The sequence below is a fragment of the Homalodisca vitripennis genome, chromosome 7, assembly GCF_021130785.1.
Source record: "Homalodisca vitripennis isolate AUS2020 chromosome 7, UT_GWSS_2.1, whole genome shotgun sequence".
Taxonomy (NCBI): Eukaryota; Metazoa; Arthropoda; class Insecta; order Hemiptera; family Cicadellidae; genus Homalodisca; species Homalodisca vitripennis.
The window spans coordinates 139,668,699-139,694,181 of NC_060213.1; the positions used below are offsets into that span (position 1 = coordinate 139,668,699).

Here is a 25,483-nt window from a genome sequence, read left to right on the forward strand (position 1 = left end):
AGGACAGTTAGGACTTAAGTCATTGTCAACCCCTCAACAGGCTACCTTTTAATACAACTTATTTACATGTATACTTGTTTTACATACGAAATTCGGCCGCCGGACAGTTAGGACTTAAGTGAGTGTCAACCCCTCAAGAGGTCGAAGCAGACGTATCCGACCAATCAATGGTCTACCACAGTTCGACAGTCGATTGAACAGGGGAGGGGGTGAGAACAAAGTCACCCTTCGGGGTCGCTACGGGCGGTGAGAAGTGAAGAGGGCGTGGGGAAGTTGAAGAACACGATCAAAGGGTTAGGTCGAGCAAGCTGGAAGCTGCTAGTGGAATACCTGAGTAGTCAATACTCCAGAAAAATTCAAAGTCCTTAGGATTCATCTAGAAGAAGTGGGCCAGCCAGATATGTATAACAAAGTTTGCAGAAGAAGAGAGGTCTTCTGCGTATTTCGTAGTGCCTATTATTTCCCGGACATTTGCTTGGTAAAGCACTGATTGCTGCCCGGCCAGCACAACAGCACAGGTATGTATTATTGTGCGCGAACAAAACGCCGCGGGGACGTGAGAAACTCGCGCCGCCCCCCGCCTCCTCTCCGCCCCCCGTACGGGGGCAGTGTGCGACCTTGACTCTGACTATCGCGGAGTCGCACCACTCTTTTCCTTCCGTAGCTGCGCTACGCCGTCGCGCGGCGCAGTAGAAGGAAAACAATCGATAGTCGATCCATACAGATCGAGATCTATTTGTGCAATCGATGTTTTACAATACAATTTGAACATCAAATATCGGACATAACTCGAATGGCGAGTTGAGTGAATGTTGATGACTTCATGCGTGTTACTGTTGTTCTTAGAATGTACATTCTTAATTACTCTTCCTCAATATTCTTTATTCGATTAGGCTATCCAAATAAAAAACATTCCGTGCCGATTTGAATTACAGTTCTTGAAACTGAAAACTAACTGGAAATGTAAAAGATTGCTCATTTGTGCTGATAAACACTAAAATAGAATTTGTTCAGAATACAACCATCTCCAGGACATGCCCAACTGGAGACACAAATGGAGACACAACTAAAGTAAATTGTGTCTAAAGGAAGCACAAATGTATAACTGACAGACGTAAGCTATTGAGTGAAATGGTAAAACTAAATATATAATAATAAACCTTTAAACACTTTTTGATGGATTTTATTTTGCACAATGTACATTTCGAATTCACCATTAAGTACTTGTAGGTTTAAGGTAAATTAAGTAAATAAATAATTGAAACCACCAAATTGTCATATGTTTTTAACTACCTTGGTGGCTAAACTTTTTTATTTAATTTTATATGTGATCAATTTTTATCGTTTAAAAGTCTATCGAATGATAAATTCTTTGCTAGAATACCTTTGTAATTTAATAATACATTAGGATTGATTTTGGCACTTGTAAATTTCAAAATGTTCTAAAAGTTGACAATTGGAGACTTTCTTTGCATGTGTGTAAAATTTCAAGATTGTTTTCGATGTTTGTGTATGTATGGCCGGTTATTTTCGAGGCTACATGTCTAATATGGTAAAACTAAAAAGTAAAACGAATTTTGCACACCTCGTCTCGAATTGAGACCACTAATCTTTCTTAAAACGTTCCTTTAACTTTAACATAAAATGCTAGAACTATTAGGAGTTAATAGTATTTTGCTTCAAATTTTAAATATTATTAACTTTTTATAATAATTCAAATTTAGTTTTTTGTTCTGCAATCTATCGTTCTACCGGAAGCACTATCAATAATTACAACATAAAAAGAACCGCAAAATGCAGTACCGCTAAATTTGGATGCGATATGGACAAGGACAATTTAAATTCCTAAAATGTAAACAGTAAACACCGCCAAAAAGGCTAGAGATTCTGGATTATGAGAACGACGCGGCGCGGCGTGGGGTTATGACGGGACGCATAATAATCCAGTCTGCCAACTTTAACTTGGCTCTCACCTCTCTGCAACTTAACTTGACTTTACATCTGACGTAATTTCACTCATTAAAACTTTTCACTCCCCTCCCGTCGCATTCTTCATTTACTCTGGCGATGAACTCTATTAGTACACCGTCATCTCTCACCTCCTCCCTGAAAACTTGCTATTTTGTATTCTTGGATCGAGTTACTCAAACCGTACTCTCTGCCAAGGGCGATAGCGAAGTTACGCCTAGCAAGAGAACCTGGGAAAGTTGATCTCCTTTTTAGATGTGCATCTATGCCTTTCACTAGAGTATGCAAGCATTCGGAGATCCAGGTTGTATCTTAAATTGACAAAAATATGTTTATTATTTAATTATGCTATTTAATTGTTACAACATGCTCCTCGATCGAGCTCAATACATTTATTTCAACACTAAGTATCGTATCTTCATTACACTAGAGGCATTGTAACTCTGGAGATCGATCGATGTACGAGGTAACACGTATTTGGTAACACGGCATATGCCTCGTGGTCTTCCTTAGTGGCAACACTGTAGAGATGTTTCTAACCTCCAACACCAAAGTTGTTCTTAACTTTACCTCTGAAGATAGCATGGACTGGCAACACTACAGAGATGTCTATCTTCTTCTACGCCAGAACCGTTCTAAGTTCACGTCTTGAAATCGATCTATCTACTTGGAAATACGGCATATGCCTCATGCTTTAGAAAAATTAGAATCGTTCTAACTTCACGCCTGCGAATTGAATTATGTACGTGAACTATTCAGAGATGTTTCAAATCCTCCTTCACCAAAGCTGTTCAAACTTTACCTCTGCAGATTACACAGGTTGGCAACACTGCGGAGATGTCTATCTTTTTGTACTAGAATCGTTCTAACCTCACCTCTGAAGACAATGCCAGTTATTGCATTTCTTTCTCCAGCCCCGGCCCCCAATCTCTTTATACCCTTCTCATTGCTCACCACCTACTGTAATCCAGAATACACACTCTTTAATGATGCAAATCTCTCTTCTAGCCATTTACATCTAGGAATGACAATTAAGATACAGGTCTGATGCAACACTGACTTGTACGGTTGTCGCAAAGCAAAATAAAACTTCATACTCCCCTTTCTTCGTTAGGTGTTAGGTTCAGAACACAGTGGTACATGAACCACTGGGAACGTAGATAAACAAGCTAACACCTCAGTGTTCTGCGCCTGCGCGCCACGCAGGGTCCCGCTACTCTATACGTGAGGATGTCGCCAACGACACCTGAATCACAACACACCGGCCGTCGCTCATTCTTCTTCTTCTCACTGCCTATTTGGCGCTTCCTGCTGCAAAGTCAACGTCCGTACCCACTTCCGGCGATGCGGAGATAACTTGCTGTCACGCCTCAGATTTCCGCGTGGCCAACCCTCCACCCCACGCCCCGTAAAAACAGGAGGCAAAAGCTGTAATTTAATTTTTAAAGACCTCTCCACGCTTCGCCGGTCCCCTAATTAAGGGACCCATTATAGTCGTAGTTAAGATACGATAGCAACGTAATGCAAACATACTCTTCATTAGAGCGGCTTTCCAGGAGAGCAGCAATGCTTCCAAACTGACACCATTTAAATGTATACAGTACAACGTAATTGCCAAATCAAGACGCTGGCGTATTTTGATGAAATAGTGAATGGAGAATGAATTTAACGATGTCACCTCACAAGTAAATTGATCTTTTCTTAACTTGTGTAGTTAATTGTTAACGCAGTAAATACCATCGTATGTGTATATCTCGTAAAATTACAGTAAATTACGATTTTAAGTTCAACTCTTTCAATATTAGACGTTTATTTCCGAGTAATATAGGTGTATATTGTAATGTGGTAGACGTGAGATGTTCAGCGTGTGAGAGAGGCCGCCGAGATCCGGCCCGTCAGAGATTAGAAAAGAAACTACACATTCGGTTGACCGAAATCCGGATAATCGAGGTTGGGCCAAGTCAGCACAGCCTGCAGCAATGGCACAAGGCAAGTAAGTGATGTTGTATAACAGGGGCTCGACCGGAAAGCGTCTAGGAAGCGTGATCAGTTATTGGTGACCAGATATTCGGTTAACCGAAATCCGGATAATCGAGGTGGGCCACGTCAGTACGGCTAACAGCAGTGGCACAAGGGAAATAAGCGATGTTGTGTAGCAGAGACTCGACCGGAAAGAATCTACGAAAGGTGATTAGTGACTATATTCGGTTGACCGAGATCCAGATAATCGAGGTTGAGCCACGTCAGCACAGCCAGCAGCTATGGCACAAGGGAAGTAAGTGATGTTGTATAACAGGGACTCAACCGGAAAGAATCTAGGAAAGATGATCAGTTATTGGTAACCAGATATTCGGTTGACCGAGATCCGGATAATCGAGGGCGGACCACGTAGGCGCGGCGCGGTGGCGGTGCAAGACTGGGACGCGAGCTCGTAATGAATGACTACGCATTAGCATCGGGCTGAACAGTCGTAACCTAACGGTGCCCGAATCACAATGCAGCTAATGACAATTAGTAGACCGGGGTCAGTCGGTAGGGTCGGGTTCCTCACTGACATTATCCACGGATTGGTTCTACTCAGGTATTCCTAGTGGGCCGCGTGCCCTCGTGACGCTGCACCGCGTCATAGAGTTTAAACCTTATGACAAGCGGGTAGAATAACTGTGGACTGGCCGGCCGACTCTGTACAAAGGAATTATAGTAATTACCGGAACAGCCGGAGAACCGCCGTGGGGTTCTAGAACCGATTCGATAACTGTGCAGTTGTTGATAATGTCCATAAACCTCGAACTGTTGAGGCATTCTTTGCTTGAACTTAGTAATTGACGATGGGTAATTGGGATATCATACATTTGCTAGCTTTACCACTACAGGAAGTGCCGCCATTGATTCTCTCCCCAGTCTTCTACCTACCCTGGTGCGTGAGACGTGTTGTGTAGTGTTGTTAGTTATTTCCAGTGACATCGTTTAAGTCCATCTTCATCTGTCTGGACTTTGCGTTGTAATTGTACCAGTCAGGCTTTATTTTTGACGTAAACTGTACTTTGTTGTAATTTAATTTAGTGTTTGGAAATGTCATCACCATACCTTTAGAGTTTTTAATTTTGTGTAAGTATCCAATACCCGATTAAGGGAGTAAATGTTCGACATAGTTTTTATCTTATACAAGGCAAATTCCAATTCATGTATTCTGTACCACTAACGAAACACTCACAAATAAATTGGGTAAATAAGAGTTTTAATATAGTAGAGATCACGCCGTTCATCTGAAGATCTCCGTGTTCAGTACATGCTAAGACCTTAACGGGCTAAAAGAAAGGAAGAGTAGAAAAACCTCTGGTTCCTCAACCCTCGTATTAAAATGAAAGCCAGAAGTAACTGGGCGACAATTCGATTTTTCCTCATAAAACAGTTCAGAAACCCGGTAACGTCTGTATATATCCAACAGGCGGTGGCGGTACAGAGCGAACCAGACAATGTATGTTCGCTGGTACAAGCAACAATGTAAGTTCTGGTACAGACCGGGACCGGCTCGACACAACGACGTTGGCAGGAGACCAACAGTTGGCCGACCAGAAACCCGGTAACGACTGTAATTATCCAACAGGCGGTGGCGGTACAGAGCGAGCCAAGCAAGCGAAGAGTTGTCAAGGTCACCTTCACGAAGGTCTGCCTGTGCACGTGTGGGCTCTGGCTCGTCCACGTGCGACACCGTGCGAACTGCTTGCGTCACGTATGTTTTATGGGGCACAAATTACCCCCTGATCAATTACCCCCTAAAAACCTACCCTTCACCAGTACGTGGTAAATGTTCCTCGACATTATCCCCTCACATATACCACAACAGAAATGTTGACCTTCACCGCAGATAAAGTTGCTGTTCTTATCTAAAGGCCATTTGTTCGGTTTCCGAGAAGGTAACAATTTGTTATCGGATTTTGACCCACTTTCTTAGAAATGTATAATTGACAGTCCAGTCATGTACAGTCTCTCCCTTTAAATACTGGTATTACTACACTAGGTTTTAACAACGATAGACAAACGGCTTGTCGGAAAGAAGTAATATTAGCTGATTTAATTAGTTGTTTGCGTAAAAAAATAATATATTAAAATAGTAATTTAAAAATAAAGTAATATATTAAACTAATAATAGCTGATAAGAGATTCACAAAATTCATTATGCGCCAACCATTAGTATTTTGTTGGATATGTCATCAGCACAACGGTATGTTTCAAATCAGAAAATTAACTCAAATAAGCGTACGTTTTAATGCTATCATATAAAATGTTTTTTCGAGTTTAACAAAATATTGACCACATGAAACATATTTAAAATAAAACGAACAACTGACTTATGTTCACAAAGTAAAATCGACAATACACATTAATGAATACAACTCAAAGTAATGTTCCTGCAGCGTGCATTTGATCGACGGTATTTTCTTGGTGGTTACAGAAAAAGGGAAATAAAATAATCCTGTTTACACAAAAACGCAAACTAATTCGGTGCATACTTAATCCTTCTTCTAATGTGAGCATTTCCGAGAATGACACAATTAATTATTATTGAAACCTTGTGTCGGTGTGAGATTGTCAGTACATTAAAACTTTACCAGACTCAGTAACCGAATGGTGGTTACCAGTTTCTGAACTGTCCCTGAAACGTACAAAGAGATCAATCAATGACGGATCAGCCATGCCCATGCACCGATGAGAATTTGTAAACAGTAAACATTTACTATTTGATAGCGCCTTCCGAGTCAACAGTTCTATCGAACAATCGAGTGCAAAGGACCAAGTGCCGTGAAGTCACGATGGTACGAGTCGCAGACACGTATATCGTTTTGGATGACAGCAATAAAACAATAATAAGAAAGCATTTTATGAAAAAATGCTATGACGAGTTAAGAGATGTGCAGTTATTGTGAGGTAAAGTCACTCAGCAAATCCAATTTCATCCAGAAGAACCCAACTTGGATTTCGAACCACAAAACTTCAGCTTCCAGCTATTTTCAAACTGTTGAACATCCATTGTCCTGTGCCAAATTCCAACGATTCGCCACTCAGGGGTGACCTGGCGATATTGACACGCCTGAATTAAACCGAAGGGGTTAGTGAGAATTTCACTTCGCCTAAGAATCAATCCAAAAAAGGCAACCGCAGGAGTCTCCCGCAAGTCCCTGCTGGACTAGATGACCTTTACTGAAGACCGCTTTGTACAAATAGGGTGATTCACTCACTCACCACGGTATCTTCCAAGAGAAGAGTTCCACCAAGAGAAGAGTTCCACCAAGACGTCTCTTTCTGACGTTTCTTGGAACTCGTCAGTTCCAAGAAATAAAAGTGGCGGGACGTTTTAATAGAGATCTGAAGAAAGGAGGACGGACAGGCGTGTGGTGGAGGTTAGGTCGGAGGACCGTGAAGCCGCATTGTTTTGGCCTAATGAAGTAAACCTCGGCCCAGTGCGAGACAGGCGACACGGTAACGTGGGGGGAATGAAATTAGGAGTCAGGGTCGCCGGTGACGGACGAACACCGGCAGACCCTCGGCGCGACATTCAAATAAGGACAATTATCGGGAGAGCGGCCAATCAGGACCCAGTTCCGGCGGTGTTCGGAGGTAATAAAATAAATGAGACCCGTCCACGCGGCAGTCGTGTGACGAGTCAATTTGGAGTACGCTGGATTCCGAGAGGGGAAAGTTTCAAGTAATAGCGTTTAAAAGTTAAATGTTTTTGGATTCACTTACGTAACAAATAATATATTAAAAATTAACTATACATCAATTTTAAAATACATAATATATTAAAATAATAATTAAAAAGTAAGTACTGTATTAAAATCATAATTTAAAATAAATAATGTATTAAATTATTAATTTGAAAAATAAATAATATATTAAAATAATAATTTAAAAATACATAATATACTAAAGTAATAATTTAAAAATGAATAATATATTAAAATAATAAATTCAAATAAATACTGTAAAATTAAAATAATAATTAAAAATAAATTAAAATAATTTTAAAATAAATAAATTATAAATTATTATACAACTAGTGTTATGAATGGTCTTACTACTATTACGCAATAAATATATTTGACTTCTTTCCCACATCATACTGGTAAATCACTATCCAAATCATCCCAAAAAAGGACAACATGTTCCCAGAAACGCGATGGTTGTACACCAGGTGGCTGTTCTCTTCCTTGCATCTATACTATAAAAACTTAAGTTCAGAAATTTGAAAACTGACGAAGAGAGCAGAACCAGTTCTCGAAACGTCGTGTTTTTGTTGCTGTAACACGTAACGATGGCGTGTCCGTTCGTATAGTTCGAAAACCAATCAATGAAATCATTCTGTCAATATTGAATGTACTAAATAAGTGTATCATTTCTGGATACATTCTAAAAGGGCAGTACATTTTCGAGTGGCAGTGAAAGAGACGAAGGCGGCGCGGCGTGAGCGGCGTACGGATATCGCGTGCAAGTGTCGAGATAGCACGCGTATGCTAGTTCCGAGAAGCGTGTTTACGCGGTGCGCGCGCACCCGAACGCAGGACAAACACGCACGTGCAGGGCGAAGTCTCGAACGCGACTGTTCTGTGATTAATGAGCCATAACTCTCCGCACAGGTAGATCTGCGTCGTGTGGCTCTGTGCATCTACTGGGACACAGAGCAACTCAGAGTCTTTAGTATCGGCTGTATTAGCAATAATGTACTACAGGGTTTGAGGAGCAGCGTGTTCATTATGTCCACAGAAGAATAAGGGAAAGACGGAACATCCTCAAGGGACAGACTGCGGTGTTCTCACCGGTCACCATTCTGGACCGAAAGCCATGCACCACGAATCATGGTTCAAACAGAACTAAATTCCTCCATTGGTTTGTTTACAGAATGTAGTGAGCAATGCAATTAAGATTGTAGAACAAAAATTATGATTTTTAGAACACTTCGACAAATCTGACCTAGAGTAGCGTTTGGTTTACAACAGTCCTTGAAATATATCCTTTAAGGGGCTATTAACCCAGAGCGTACTAATGACTCTCTCTAAATCCAAGAAACAACGGCGGAGGGTGTCCAAGAACCGTGATTCACCAGGGCAGCAGGATCTCTCACTCCTGGAGGTTAGGTTGCATCATCGCGGTCCCGTACTACAGACCTGCCGATGGCCTCCACACACGTTATACAATAGCAATCATACAAACACATTACACAGAACTGTTAGAGATGATTATTGCTCGGTTATTTATTATCTTGGGCAGCGTTTGACTTCCTCGTCAACGGCCTTGTAGTGATGATTGAATTATGATTGTCGATGATAGAAGCCGGCGTTCATCTGAACATTGGGGCGTACGGCAAGTGATTTGTAAGATTTGTGTTTCATCCATCTCATACAAAAAGACCCACTCAATCTTTGTGAACAAACAAGATATCAAGACGTGAAAAACAAATAAGTACCAGAAAATATTACAATGTAATTTTTTTACATGATTTTGTAACTGTACGCTACAAACATTGCTATATTCGACGGCATACTCCTTCTTCTAGGAGTTCTTCACTTTTCTGTAGTGACCTATAAAGCACACCCAATAAAGTCCAGATTACGAGAAAAGTTCCCACAACATTCCAAGAAGCGATACAAAATAAACATAAAAATGGGGACAAGGTTTCGATCCTTAAGGATGCATTCACTGAAACCTGCCATGACTCATCCTGATTCTTGGAATTGAGCAAGAAGAAAAACATCCCGAGGCTCTATCACGAGAACCATTCCTTCTGGCCCAGGTAGATTTCCGGGAACAACAGGACTACAGTTGGGATTTCCAATTTCCAGTGCCTTTGCTCTTCCGAGGGACCCTTCACAAAATGACACACCGGGTCAAGTTATCTTGCAGAGGACTCTGTCAGTTTTGAAAAATGATCCAACACAATCTTCACTTCCAAACAACAAATAGCCGCGAGTGATTTAAAACAAATACAAAACTCCTACTAATCTTCTGATAACGTTTTGTTTGGCGATCAACCCAAAGTAAATATTGCCCAAGGCGGCCAATGGCGTGGGTCATTAGCCTAATGGCTCACTAATGTCGCGTGTTTACATCCCGACCTTTCCACTATTCCATCGCGTCACACTCCACAAACACGGATACTGAGAGATGTCATTGGAGAAAACACACTCGGCGACACTTCTCTCTACACCTGAATGAACGATTACATTCACGATGACTAAATCCATCTCGTTTTTACAAAACGATGAAGCCAACAAGGTGCACACACCATGGCGCCTCTATCGAAATTATTTGCATATAAAACACAGTAAATGCCTCGATGATACATCACGATTCTTTTTTAGATCCAAAAATCATTATTTGCGATTTATAGGTCAGTCACGCACAATTCTTATCAGAATGACTAACGTAATTTACTTTTATTTTTTTCAACAGTGTTAAATTTCCTTTGCATAAAAAATATGTATAGGTACACTTCATAAATTTACAGATTTACAAGTAGACTGTACGGGTTATTGTTTGATCTGACCATAACGTTAAAACTTGATAGTTTACGGGAATTACAAGATTTTATTATTCAAAGTGTATAATTACTGTTTTAGAGTTGTTAATATTTTATTGTGTAAGTTTGTCTTTTATCATGCTAACCTTTTAAAATGGGTATTACTACACTCGTTTTCCTTTTAAACTTACTTTCCACGCTAAAAACCCAGAGTGGAAACGTAATAAAGTCTGTCACATATTAATGAAAACGAGCAACATCATTTCAGTCACCGGAATTGATCGGGGTGTTCCACAAGCTCCGAGCCCTTCACAAAGGACCAGTTTCCCTCCAACGCACCGGGTCAACTCCGAGAGTGGTGCCCGCTCCGCTGGAGCCAGCTGTTATGTTATTTAGGCTAATGCTGCTCTTTTTGTCGCCCTCCCCCCTCCCCTCCCGCGGCCGCCCTTGACGATTTACGGCACCCTTTCTCCGGCCCACTACCCTTCTTGTAGTTTTTGTGCGTCTGCTACACGATTTCCTGTCCCTTGACCTCGCCAGCGCCCGTCTGGACGAGATTTAAACGAGGCTCCTCGTTCTTTGTTCCTCCGTGAGGAATCGACGCCCCGTCACGGATTACCATCATCCCTACTGTCGGTCGGATGTTTCTGGAGCCCTGCACTGGAGAACCCGACGGGGAACTAAAAAATCCATTAATTCTTCATGTATCGGACTCCGACGTGTGCCGTGTCACCGATGACGAGACGCTTCCTGGCTTATCGTTCCCGCCGTGGTTCACGGCTAAGTACACTCACCGTTAGGGCCCAAACGGAGAGAGACTAACTTGTCAAACAGTATAATGGACGAGGGAGATAACCGAAAGAGCATTCCTAAATCCAAGATGGCGCCCGGCGCTCGTCACCCGTCCATAACCTTACCTTACGAAACTACAGGACGCTGCACGGTGTGACGGATGAGACCTAGTTTTAAATTTAAATTCTCGTGATCTGTCGTTTACGTAATACGTGGCAGGTCAACGCTCTGCGGAGAGTGGAGCGTACGTCGATGGACCGCTGACAATGGCGGCCCGACAGGAGCAGCTGGAGCCGAACGTATTCAATGCACGAGTCCGTGTAACAGAATACGTTTTGTGACGTAATGAATTGTGTGGACCATCTCCGTCTGATTTATTAGGGGCCACCCCTAATAGAGGAGTCACGCTTCTCGAGCTTTCAGCGACTCATATAACATCTCTCTATCTAAAACTATAAACAAGAGGGATGTCCTCACTAAAATTTTAACTTTCTCAAGTGCCACAAGACGAATTTCAGTAGGACGAATGTTAAAGACAGAAATCCCGCAGCGTGCTTCTTCGACATGCGATCAAGTCCTTATAAACAGGACCAAAAAAGTGTGGCAATCTTCCAATTAGGAGCGGGGAATTGAAATTCTCACGATAACTCGAAGCCGGGCCTAGCCGCGACTAGATGTGGCGGTCTGGCGAACAATAATAACCTTCGGTGCGCGACGAATTCCCCTGCGCGGACGTGCAGAAAGGACAGAACAGCGTGGGCCGGGGGGGGGGGGGGTAGAATGATAGGAAGAGCGAACCAAACCGGCATGAAGCATGAAGGTCAAAGCAATACCGTGATCGTGGAAGCCGGAGCGCGACTGCGACCGTCGCACGGTACGACGCGATCGTTCACGGTCGCACCGACCGACAATGGAATAGTCCGATCGAGGGCAAAATCAATATCAGTGGACCCAAACTTGAGCCTTGGATTACGCCATACCACACCGAACACGTAAGGTTACCGGATAAACCGATGTTTTGCTTCAATCAAAGCTAGTAACAGTGGGAAAATCTGATTTGCACAATTTAAGAAGCTGCATATTTACATGGTCCTACCGGTAATATACGGAGCGTGTAAAAATAGCATGCATTTATGCATTAAAATTTTGAATACGAAAGCGCTAATTATTAAAGTAGCTAGTAAATTGAACACGTTTAGTTACAAATACTACTGAATGTAAAGAATACAATACATTTCCAATTTATTTATTTTTCTGACGAGGCTTTTCGAAACCAAAGGTTTCATCATCAGGCAACTCCACAAACATTTGTTTTTAATTTTAAAAAATTTTTTTGTGGAGTCGTCTGATGATGCAACCTTTGGTTTCGAAAGGCCTTGTCCGAAAAATAAATAAATTAGAAATGTATTGTATTCTTTACACTTAGTAGTAAAGTTTTTCCAATTGCTCCAAGAGTCTTCAGATTTATTTACACCACTCTTGAGATTCATAAAATTGAAGACCAATAAAAACATATTGTGCAACAAAAAAACATTAATTTTAAAGCTTATTGGTTAAATCGATACGTTATTCACCTTCCTCGCAAATATTTTAATTAAAAACAATTACTAATAATTTACATTTAAACCGAAAACAACCCTTAAGAATTTATCTATGCAATGGCCACGTGCAATTTAAAAACAACTACCTAATCAGACACGTTCCAAACTCACCCAAATATTCCAACAACGACAGAGGGCTCCAATCTAAACAATCCATCCCCGTTAAGTATATCATGGCACACAGTTCTCCGCTAAAGACCAGCGGCAAAACTCACGGAAAACACTTCCAGGATGTCGAAAAGTGAGAGGACGCGGGCAGGAGGATGGAGCGACTCCATGGCGGGGGCAAGGCCGGTGGTTGACCTGGGACGGCGGCGGCGAAAGTCCGATACCTACTGAACTGAACTGACTCGACTGAGGCACTCCACTGTGCGAGTGTGAGGTGGATGAACTTTCGCAAGGTCGGCATCTACCAAACACAACACAACAATCTGTGCCTTCCAGTCCAAATATCGAGATGGACCTCTCCAGCTGACTGGACGTTGATGATGTTGATGCTGAGGCCATTTCGAGCCGCGGAGTCGACCGGAGACCTTCGAGCCTCTATTGTGATTACAACGGTTCGGATGCTACGTCAGAGTTGATGCATCAGGTGTGATGGCCTCCAAGCGACTGATGCTGGGTAAATATCTTTTCAAAACCTAGTTGTCTTAGGAAGCATTGTAGAATTATTCTTATTATATCTTGTCTAAGGCGAGCGTGTAGTTCAAAACATGACAAAATGTTTATTTAGCTAATTATCTATATATATAAAAATGAATGTTTGTATGTTTGTCCTTTATGGAATCGTGAACTATTGGACCGATCATGATGAAAATTTGTACGTATATGTATTTTTCCACGGAGAAGGTTTATAAGCTATGCCCATCCCTTTCCCGATTCAGGATTCCGCCCCACTGGTTACAGAAATACCCATAAGAAATGCATTGCAGCAAACATATGTTAACGTCTTTTCAAATTTTTAATCAGCTGTTCTTTGTAAACATATATTACACTTATAGTTTTAAAGCATAGAGTAAGCTTAAGAGAAACGACAAATTTTGTTTAAACTGTTTCTGCAATCACTGTTAAACATAGACTTTACTATCCAGATAATACAATTCAAATTTGACGTAAAAATTCACCTTTAACTGCAATATTTATTTAATATAAACCATGCTCATGCTTGATCAGAAGAGCAATGCAGATATCATAATTACTATCTTACGTTGGCTACAAATATAAAGAATGTTATAAAATCAACCTTAGTTGTTTTTTTTGACAGAAGTATGGTTGTCAAAACTCCGTGTGTACATATTCTCTCGATCGAGACAACAAAGCAAGCTCAATCGTGGCATCGGAGATATAACTAATTTAATCTAAAATTTATTATAGTAAAAAAAAAATTTACTAAGTAATATAAGGACTTCGGTTCTTAAGATTTGCGTGCGAAGCCGTGGGTAACAGCTAGATAGAGACAGGAATATGGTACATACCTTCATAATACGCCCAAGAGGCTCACGATGGAACGACTATCAATTATCTCAGCAATGTTTAGAATGTGATAGAAAAAGAATAAGTGAATATAGTGTACTGTTTTCAACGGGAAATTGCGTGCGAAGCCGCGGGCAACTTTTGCAAAAAATTATTGAAATGCGCAGCAAAGCGCGCCGGGCCCGCTAGTACTTATATAAACAAGAGTATTGGAGCATTGGAAACAGGTTTAATTTACTATCACTGATAAATAAAATATATTTTTCCAATATTATATATGTTTCATTGCTAAGCCTTTCGGAATTAATGATTCCACCTGGCGCTTGAGAAAACAAATTCTTGAGATAAAACCACTCAAGATTTTAGAATACTATTTTAGAATTCCCAAAATTCTAAAATAGTATTCTCGTTCTTATTGTGATTATTTGTCCAAGTACGTTCATCTTACTTGAGGGTTTATGGAAGGTTTTTCAATGACTAATCGTTCATGTCATCCACTTTCACTCACTTTATAATTATGTTGTTCTACTGATATGTTCACCAGATTTAGTCTTATCACAACACTAATTTAGCTGGGAACCCTATTGGAAAGAAAAATACGGTGCAAACTGCTATGGATTGCGCAATGTGGCAACACTGCAGGCTTTTCCTCCCTCCATTAGTTCCTTCCAACTTGCATACGCCTCCTTCACTGCTAGGTCCATCCACCTCCTTCATTAACCCTCCAAGCGTCCAGCATCAACATTTTTGACAACTCCGATTTTCACTAAACGTCATCATCAAAAATTTTGATAAACATTCATTTATTTATTAAACTCATTTTGCCGACGCTAATACCGATCAAATCGCATTATAATAACTATACCGTTCAAAAGCCCATTAGTTTTTTATGTTTAGTGGTCTTTCGATTTCTCCTACTCTTCTGTACCAAACATTAATCTGCATCATTTTCATCAGCTGTTGTTTCCAGCAAAGTTTGTTTGCATTGTTTGTTATTGCTCAGATACGAACGCGTGAATTTCGCTGTTTACAGTGTATTTCGTCTTTGTTTTCATTTCAATTCGTAGTTATGTAGTTACTAATTGTTAGAAATGACATTATTGCATGTAAATATTGTTTATGTTTATAATATAATAATAAATATAATCACCGTTTTGACTTTCCTTCACATACGTAAATATTATGAATTGCTAAAAAAACGATACAGCAATGTATATTTCTGTGTTCATGGCAAAATGTTGTATTGCTACTATATTTAGTATAATATAAAAAGTAAGAACATTTTCTTGTGCTATATAATGTGCTTTCAATGTGCTATATAACTACCGCAAGCAGGTCAAAATTTCAATTCTGCATTTACTCATAGAAGTATTTTTTTCAAGATTATTAGTATAAACAGTTTCAACACACACTTCTGTCTTCAGGACAAAAATTTCCTACAATTTGGCTATTCTGAATTTTGAATATGTGTAATATTTTTAATACATATGCATTAAAAAATTTATTATTTATTTGCATTAAAAATAATTTATTGCAAATTTTGTTTTTATGCAAAAAAGTGGTATATAACGCTTTGTATTTAAGTTAATTTTTAGATATTTTATAAATTTTACATGGACAGTCTGCAAAATCTCACAAAACGCGTATGCATTTTACAAAATATGATGGACGCTCAGAAGGTCGTGTACGCCACTCAGTTTGCGACATTGCAATACCGCATTCTATCCAGGAAGGACCAGAGGTAAAATTAGAATGGCTCTAAAATAAGATACGATGTTAGCCCTGCGTGCGGTACAGAAGGGCGCCCAGGATTCTGCCCTACACTCAGAAGGGTGTGATCGGGCCACGTATTTCAGGCCTCGTATTTTTGGAGGCTGGAACCCTCCCGGGGCGGAAGCAGCCCACACCCCAACGGTATCTGTGAAGCATTTGTCGACAACCCTCCCCAGGTTTGTTTACTCCCCCCCCCCCCCCGAACACCACTTTCCTATCGAGTCCTCATACAACCCGGCCTATTCACACCAACCGACTGCTTTTGGAAGTGAATCAAAGTAGCCTATCCATACTATGACTAGACATGATAGTTTGGTCTTCTTTACAAGGTTTCCATCAGTGAGTCGATAGCAAATCTATTTTATGATATTAAGATCTGTACCAAAAATGTCGTGAAAATAATATGGAGCAGTCAAACATCTGTTGATGTACTATTTTAGATTAAACTTGCATTTCTGTTGAAATTCACAATGCTAAATTACACGAAGAATTCTAGGAAAACAAATTTCACCACCTGGGATATCATTCTCGAGATGGGAGTTTCAAAATCAAGAGTAATATAGTTTATTACATTTTATGTCCATCTGAGCAGTGTAACTAAATTCTGGTGTCAAACGCACTGTTTATCCTTTTGATAGCCCTTAAAGCTAACCAATCGGAAAATAAACGTGGTTTACAATTTGTCCGTACGGGGCAAGACGGTCGGTGAAGGAGGCAGGAATTGAATTTGAAGGATGGATGTGAAAGGGCTGGACCAGCATTTGCCAAATAGTGCAAGGCCCAGTGTTAACAAAGGTTAACTCCGCGGATTAGGCAAAGAAGGGGAAAGGCGGTCGGTGAAGGAGAAAGGGATTGAACTTGAAAGATGGACGTGAAAGGGCGGCCCAATGTACGACGCTAGTGTAGACGATTCGGCGCACGTGCGGCCCGCAAGGCTGGCGAAGGAGCCGGGCAGGCGCGCGGCGGTGAAGCAACAGAGATAACGTCTTATCAGTACAAGATGGCGGCCGAAGCAATTAGACGCAGGAACCATGACTGGATGCGCGCGGACTGGAGCTGTTAATTAGCCCATGCAAATACACGCTACACCTGGAGACTTCAACGAGAACAAACGAGAATCCAGGTGGTCTGGAGCCTGACAAAAAACCTTGGCCACAAATTTAAAGCATGGTGTAGATTACACACACAAAATAACGAGATAAGTACTGAGCGAGTTTTTGTTATTCACCTGGTAGTTTTGATCACGAAGAATTAGAAACAGGTGGTTGAAAAAGGTCGCTCAAGCGTTAGAGTCCTGCAGTATGATACACAAATTAGGCGTCGAATTGAATCCAACAAGTGTTTTGAGCGTCTCATATGGAGGAGACAATATACCTCGAAGAATGAAAGGTGCATAATTGTAAAATTTTATGTGTAAATGAGAATTTTGTGATATGAATGTACGAAATTTTAGATTAAGATCAATGACGTTTGCTATGCAATGAATGTATGTACTATGGTCGCTGCAATAAAACTGATTTGATTTTACAACCATGTCAAATGAAATAAAAATCAATGTAAGAATAACACATTTGGGCAAGCTGTCATTATCAATTATTATTATACAATGTGAAAAACTATTTTTTCGGAAGGAAATCACTGGTGCGACATTGTCAACCTGTCAAGACTGTACTGATTGCCCTAAAAATGTGGAATTTACATGAAAAAGAGAGTTTTGAAACGTCCCCACTTTTTTTGGGAAAATTCGAAGTCAGAAATATAAAAATCGAGTTATAATTGTTACCAAAATTCGTGTTACTTTAATTGGTAAACGATGTCCAAACCAACGTGTGCACGTTGCCCCCTGAAGTACTGTAATACAACTATGAATAATAGGCAGGCGTCCATAAAATAATATGGAGTATAGTATGGATGTATGGAGTAACGCAGCTAAAGTTTCTTTAAAACCAACTGTTTGTACACAACTACATTATTGTATAGTCTAAAACAAATGACACCTTCTTGAAAATTATAATTTTGTATTTTCGAGCATAAGAATGCACTTACCACTAGAGATTGAACCATCTAAATCGACCTTGAAGCATTCATTACCTGCAACAAAAAATGATGACGTCACAATACAATTCCAGTATTAAAAAAAACTACAAATATGTAAACCACACGTAGTAACATTCGTCACAGACCTATCTGCAAAAAAATTAGAGCTATCCATATTAGTACGCAGTGTGTCTTATCACACACACATTGTGTAACATGGCCACAAATCAAATTTTCCAATATTTGAACAGCTATCTAAGATTACAAAAACTAAGAGTATTTACATTTAAGTTGACTTTAATCCGTACTACGTGACTACGTTCTCTTTCACACGCTGTACTGCCGAGCTCATTTCCTGTCTTACTACGCCAGCAACTTTACAATATCAGTGCATTTCAGAGCTAATTTACTTTTTTCAGGCTGTTGCTACTTTATGAGCTTTACTTACCGGGATAGATTAATTTCTTACTAGTTTATGGCGTATTATTAATTTACTTTCTTGCTTCTCGTCCCTTATTTTACGATATTAGACTAACTCGTTAAGAGTTCATTTACTTTCTTGCTACTCGTCTATTATTTTATGCCCTTAGACGTACATCGGGTAAGTGTTCTTTCCTGCCACGTATGTCACTTTAAATTCTTACTACCATTATATTTTACAAGCCTACACCACAACACGTGACCATTATATTTTACAAGCCTACACCACAACACGTGTCGCGTCGCGTGACAAGATTCACTGAGGTTGCGTACAGAATTTTAAGTCCAAAAGCTACAAATTTTGCTATATCAATTGTTAAAATGTCATATGATTGTACTCCGTCTGAATCCAAATTGATTTACTCCGCAATTTCCGCGTTGCCATCACGATTACCTATAAGACCAATTTAAAAATGTTCGCTAACGCTCAGCCAAATGCGATATAGTAACATGCTCCATCGTTGTTGAACTCAATATGTATAGAAATGCAGCTTCATGCATAATTTCCAAGTCAGTTCCTTTCCGACAAGTGCATATAGACAGAAATGAAATTTTTCCAACCCCTCTAGTCTGAGGCTTCGCTAACGCTCAGCCAAGAGATTATACGTCATAACGAGCGCATATACCTTTTTTTGCTATGGCTGTGACTTTTACAGTCCAGAAACACTTTAGAGGTAATTGAAATTCTTAATACTCAATGAAAGACGACGTAACGAGCTTAGCCTATTTTATTACTTTTGCGATAGTGTAGACATATAATTAATTTATTTTCTTCCTACCCCTTTGTTTTTTGAGATTGGAGATATTATCGAGTACTTATTTATGACGTTTCTTACTTTACGATATCAAACACAAGACATTATTTCCGAGCTAACTTATTGTCTTACGTGCCACATACAATAATAGTTAAATAAATATGTAAGTAAGTAATAATGTAAGTAAATAAGTATATACTTAAGATTGCCCTTAGGTAGTAGGCCTACACGCTGACGTAATCTACTTTTTACGAAGGTTGTCAAGGAAAAAATAATTAAACTTCATTTAGAGCCTGCAACCAATCTTGGAATTTTAACGCCAAATCCGTAGAAAACGCTTGACGATGTTATACTGAAATGAATAAATTACATTAGAGAGACACTTCTGTACTTATAATAGTTTCACAGTATTATTCAAGTCTAGATAACTTTATAAAAATGGCTGTCTCACTTTGTCCCGTAAGATTACTTAGAGTATGTATAGAAAGGCTTTGGCGAATCTGTCAGGTGAGCATTGTTCCTGCCACGGTGGACAAAATACAACTTTCTAATTAGAAGAAACTCCATGCATTCGGCGAAACAAGGGGTCTTCCCCGATCCAAATTTAGCCCGACAATCCTTGAAACACGTCGCTTTCACAAAGCCAATTTTAAAACTCGGCAAGAGAAGATCTATTAAAGCTCTAACCCTTTCATCCGGACATAAGTCCTTATACAAAACCGAGGGAAGGTTCACTTACTTATGGATACCTACTATCACATGTGAACCAAGACTGGTGAGAATGCTTTCTTTTGATTAAGGATAGTCGGTAGATTATAAAATCTATTTTAAGCTCATAAGCAGGACTGTTGGACCAACGGTGCAACAAGTTCCGATAACAGTTTGTTTATCCCGAGACCAGACTAACACGCAGCGCACTCTCAATTTCGAGGCGAGCGCCGAAAACCAGTTTCGATTTTTTATCGCCGCTGTAATAGGCAGTAGTTGGCCGCACGCGAACTCTTGGATTCCTCTCCTCTCTCCACTCAGTAGGACGGGGTAATATAAGACCGATGTGCACATCGAGGTGGAAACCGATGGCAACTAGTCGTTCCTCAGAGTCAAGACAATCTTGACCTTGAAGACCAAGTGAAGGATCATGGTCCAAACAGTTGTGAATACTTGATGTAATAATGGAAAAGAATGATTTGCTTCGCCCTACTCTAAATCATTGTGCCAGTTTAGCCAAATCCAAAATCTCTACGATTGAGTTGGAAAAAGGAACCCTCAACAATTTATTTCCGAGTAAATAATAGATTTCCTCATACTGTAGTGCCAATTCGACATGCAGGACTTCCAAAACCTGTGAATTAAGAGTTTTCAAGCGTCAGACAATCTTGATCTTGAAGACCAAATGAAGGAAAATGGCTAAAAGATCCAAACCGTTGTGAATATTTGATGGAATGAAGGAAAAGAATAATTTGTTTTGTTCTACTCTAAATCATTATTTTTTGATCGAGTCGGACAAAGGAGGCCCCAAAAAGTAATTTCCGAGAAAGTAATAGATTTACTCAAACTGCCAATACGACTTAGCGGGACTTCCAAAACCTACGAATTGAGAGTTTTCTTTCATCTTTATAGCTCACGCCGAAGAAGATATTGAATTCCTCAAGGTTGACTCTTAGTTACCCAATTGTTCCGATCGTGGCGAAGCGTATCACGGACAGGAGAACAATGCGGACGGAAACGTAAAACCGCGGAAACGCCGGAGCAAGTGTTTCCGGCGGAGGAAGCGGTGATGGCCGCGAGATGATCGGCCATCATCGGCATCGTGTGGCACAAGTCCAGCGGAGTTGCGCAACAAATCTGCACTCCGGAGGGCGGCGGGTGTGGGAGAGACGGCCTACGTCGCGGAGTGGGCGAGCTCGGAGGTCTCCTAGGGGACCTCCGCAGGTGGTCCACAACCGGCGGTGAGATGACAAATCCCAGAGACTCAAATCCTCTTAAGCGCATACTAGTAAAATTTTGGAGTCAACACACGCCTGTCACCTTGTGGAAATCTCTTTTTGCGCAGGCCATGCGACATCGATCGACTCCACTCTGTAGAACCGACTCTGCAGAACCGGGAGAGAGGAGCAGATATCGACTGACTGCCGGCACATTGTAGTCGACCAGACAATGGTAGGCAGAAGGCAGACTAGAAGCAGTAGCACTTGTTATGTATGACGGCACCTGTCCACAACCGGCCTGGCAAGTACAAGTCCACCCGGCTCGCCCGCCTTGCGGACGCTAGACCAGCCCAGAGCGTTACAAGTACGCAGTTCATTACTACAAGGTTGTACGGAGTCTAAGACCCATGGACTTTGATTCAAGCAAAGTAGATTTTCAAAGCTATTCAAGGTCATCATTGTTTGTCCTTCCAGCTCAATGTTACTTTAATGTTTCGTCACGTACCATTTACATCATGAATTGTTACACAAGTTTGTGAACGGCTACTACGTGATACCTATTAAATGGCTATGGTGAGTGTTTGTTTATCAACAAAACATAATTTACATCATTGGACGATTTGAATTGGCATTTGAATTCCGCCTGCGTGTATGTCCAAGTGAGACGTAACGTATTATCATTTGCCACGTCATTTGGCGAGAACGTTCTGTCGTTCTTGTACTAACAGGTCGGTTCTGTCCTATATTTCGAACAATTTGTCCATCTAACAGTGTAAATGTCACCAAATCTTTATAAAATCCACAATTTCTACAAATTTCTCAATTTTCATTAAATATTCGCTGCGTACAACAGAATCTTGTACAGAATAAATGTTTCCTCATACTAATTTATTATTGTTACTTTTATACCTAATCACTTTCTCGATTAAAACACTTCCTAGTATCTAGGGCATTTTACTCAGTTGACGAGTTTGCGATGGTCCGCTGGGATAGTCTTCACTAACATTAAAAAAAAAAAACAATTTTTCTAACTCCTCTTCTGATATCCGGCGACAGGTGTCACGTACCCAAAAAGTAATATTAATTTGATATTGATGTATTATTTTTAGTTGTAATTAAATTGTGTTAGTTATTAGATTAGTACTTTTATTTTTATATAACGCTTGCAATAAAATAATGATTGTTAATTGTTTCCTGCAATAAAGAATATTATTATTATTATTAAGAAACAACTGATGGAGCTAGCGTATAACATAAAAAGTAATTTTTGAAGATCACAATTTTACATTGTCCTCAAACTATAAACGATTGCAGAACAATCTTAGAAGGCGGCAGACACAAATTTAACTAACAAAATAAACCATCATAACATTAAACGAGTAAATTACACTTAGCACAATAACGCATTGCACATTATAATACTCCTATAAACAACATTTTCCTCTCGAGTTGTAATAAGTATATAATTAAACAGTAACGTAAACCGGCTTAATTATCTGTCAACGTGGGGTGGAAGGGTCGTAAAGGGCTGGAGACACAACACACCTGTACGTGATTACGCTATTCAGCTGGCAAACAGAGGGGCGGCAGTTGGTATATAGTCTAACTATTATATTTTCTTTTACAGCATCCGAAGAAGGGTTGCGACCGCCCACCCTCCTGTTGTGGGCAAAGGGAAAAAACAACCTGCTTCACAGAGGCTACTGTAGGAGAGTGGACAAAGAGCACTAAAGACCTGAGGGGAGTGTCTGTCGTCTTGAATGGCACCTTCCCCAATGGCAGATGGGGTGGAGGAGCAATGACCTACAGGTAAGGAGGAAACACTGTAGCTCTCTGCCTGGAATCCTCTGAGGCATCGTAGAGTCTACTCTGAAAAGTGAAAGGTCATTTGGAGCTAAAAGTCTTCATTCGCTCTATATTGTGGAAAGACAAGTTCACATTTCTTCATTTCTAACGAAGATTAAAAGTAGGAACAAAATAACTTTGAAGCACTTTTAGTTTTTCTTAATTGTTTCTTCGATCGTGAAAAATTCATCAAGATCTTGACAGAGTGGAAGAAATGCAAGAATAACTTGTCATCCACATTAGATGAAGTTTTAGGCCCAACAAGTTTCCGAAAATCTGGAATAATTTGAATTTATCATTCCTCGATTGGTTTTCCCAAATTAAATGTTATCTATTTACGAACGATGTCACAACGCAACAATGTGGATTTTTGGTGAATTTTAGGATGATTTGAGGATAAGTTGTTCACCTCTCCCTTGGATGAAACGACCTCAAGGCTCTTTATTCCAAGTCTCCTTGGGGCATAGAAGTAACCATCTGGAAGTGATATACGTAATTTGATGTAAGATTGGATTCCAGCAAAGAGTGAACAGACTTTGGAAAAATTCAAGATTCGTCCTCTGCCCAGCAGATACCAAAGTGATGAATTATTAAGGAAACGTTGACAATTCCACGGTGCTTAAATTTAATCATCCATCACAACCTAAGAATCGTTGAAAGATAGCTAACGTTAAAACACGATGACAGATGGCTTGTTGAAATTATTACATCAAGGAAATCAAAACTCATGCATCCAATAGCCGCAAGAGCACGTTCACACATGGAGAGGGACCTTCGCTCCGATCTGCTGTGGATGGTGACCATCTGACAACCCGAGATAAGTCCTTGTCCACTGGGCACATCTGTCAGAGGCATGATGACCGACCTCGCCGAGCTAAGGTTGCCGCCGAGTCACAGAACGTTGCCCCCGCCCGGGGATCGGCGGTTCCCACAAGGTAACACAATCCGTTGCTGAGTGCTGACGGAGCTCACTGGCGTTACCGAGTCAGCACCACAATTTACGCAATACGGCGTAGAACTTGCGTTTTTTCAGCGTGCTGATAGCTCAGAACATGGACATTTGAGTTGAGTCCTGGATGAACAGGTGGACGCCTTGTGCCACCTAGCGAAGTTATGTTCACCTAAAATTCTAAAAATGGCCTACTATGGCCTAATTCAGCCACACTTTGCGAATGCCTCCAAAAACAAATTTGAGCGAACCTTTAGACTCCAAAAAGGCTGTCAGAATAATTGGAAAGTTAAATTACAGAGAGTCGTGCAGGGAATCTTTTAGGGAGCTCGAACTTCTGACATTGCCCTGCCTCTACATATACGACGTGATCATGTATTGCAGATCAAAATGCACTATGGTCCGCGGTGAGGACATACACCGTTGTGAGACAAGAGGCAGGGGCAACTATCGAGCCCAACATCACAGGCTGACGCTTACGCAGCATCTGCCACAACAAGTTGGTGTCAGATTGATCACTAAGCTCCCGGAAAGTATAAAGAACTCCAACAATAAAAACCAATTCAAAACTCATATAAAACGCCTATTGGTGTCTACAGCGTTCTACTCTGTCGACGTGTTCATGATGAGCCGCTGCGATTTATGAGAGGCATAGGATCTGGAGTCGGTGAGAGTGTGCTTGAGTGAATGTGTGGAAGTTCAATTTTGGGTGCATGTGTGAATTAATAAATATTTACAAAATGATTTACTGACATTTGCAATGCAATATGAAATTGTAAAATTGCAATAAAATATGACTTGATTTGCATTGGAATAACATAAAAACTGTGCGAGGAAGGATAAGCTTTCATACAGTCAATGTAGAAAGGGATAAGTTCAGCTCCCTCATTCCTTGTTTCAAAGTAATGTACAGTGGAAGCATATTATCGACCTGCTGCTGTCCGTTGATACTACGGAGGCAGAGCGAGGAGGCGTGACAACGGTGAAGAAGACGTCACGGGAGAAAGGAGCAAGCGGTGGAGAAGGTGAGATAATCACAGAGTATCAAAGTACCCCCAATCTGCTTGATTACAAGGGGATCTTAATCTATCCGCCTTCACCCACTGAACAAAACCAACAAGGGGACAGTTTAATCACCTGGCTACAAAGTAGAACGTCTCGAGTGACAGTGATGTTGAAGGGTATACATTTAAAGATACGGAATCAAATGAAAGAGCCGTCCTTCGTGTTATAAGCCGAATTGTTTATAACGTGTTTTGTGTATTTACACTCACTTACATACAACTAAATGTGAAGTGTAAATAAATTACTGCATAACTTACTTGCGTAAATTGTGATTTCGAATTGTTAAAAACACCTTATTT

At 40.4% G+C, this 25,483-nt stretch overlaps 1 protein-coding gene across 1 annotated transcript in view; it reads right to left on the reverse strand.

Moving 5' to 3' along the window:
• LOC124366430 (ecdysone receptor-like) overlaps window positions 1–25,483 on the reverse strand; it is a 653,070-nt gene that overhangs the window by 16,257 nt on the left and 611,330 nt on the right. The window contains 1 exon segment of the mRNA XM_046822979.1: window positions 18,172–18,216. Coding sequence (XP_046678935.1) covers window positions 18,172–18,216 — 45 coding nt within the window.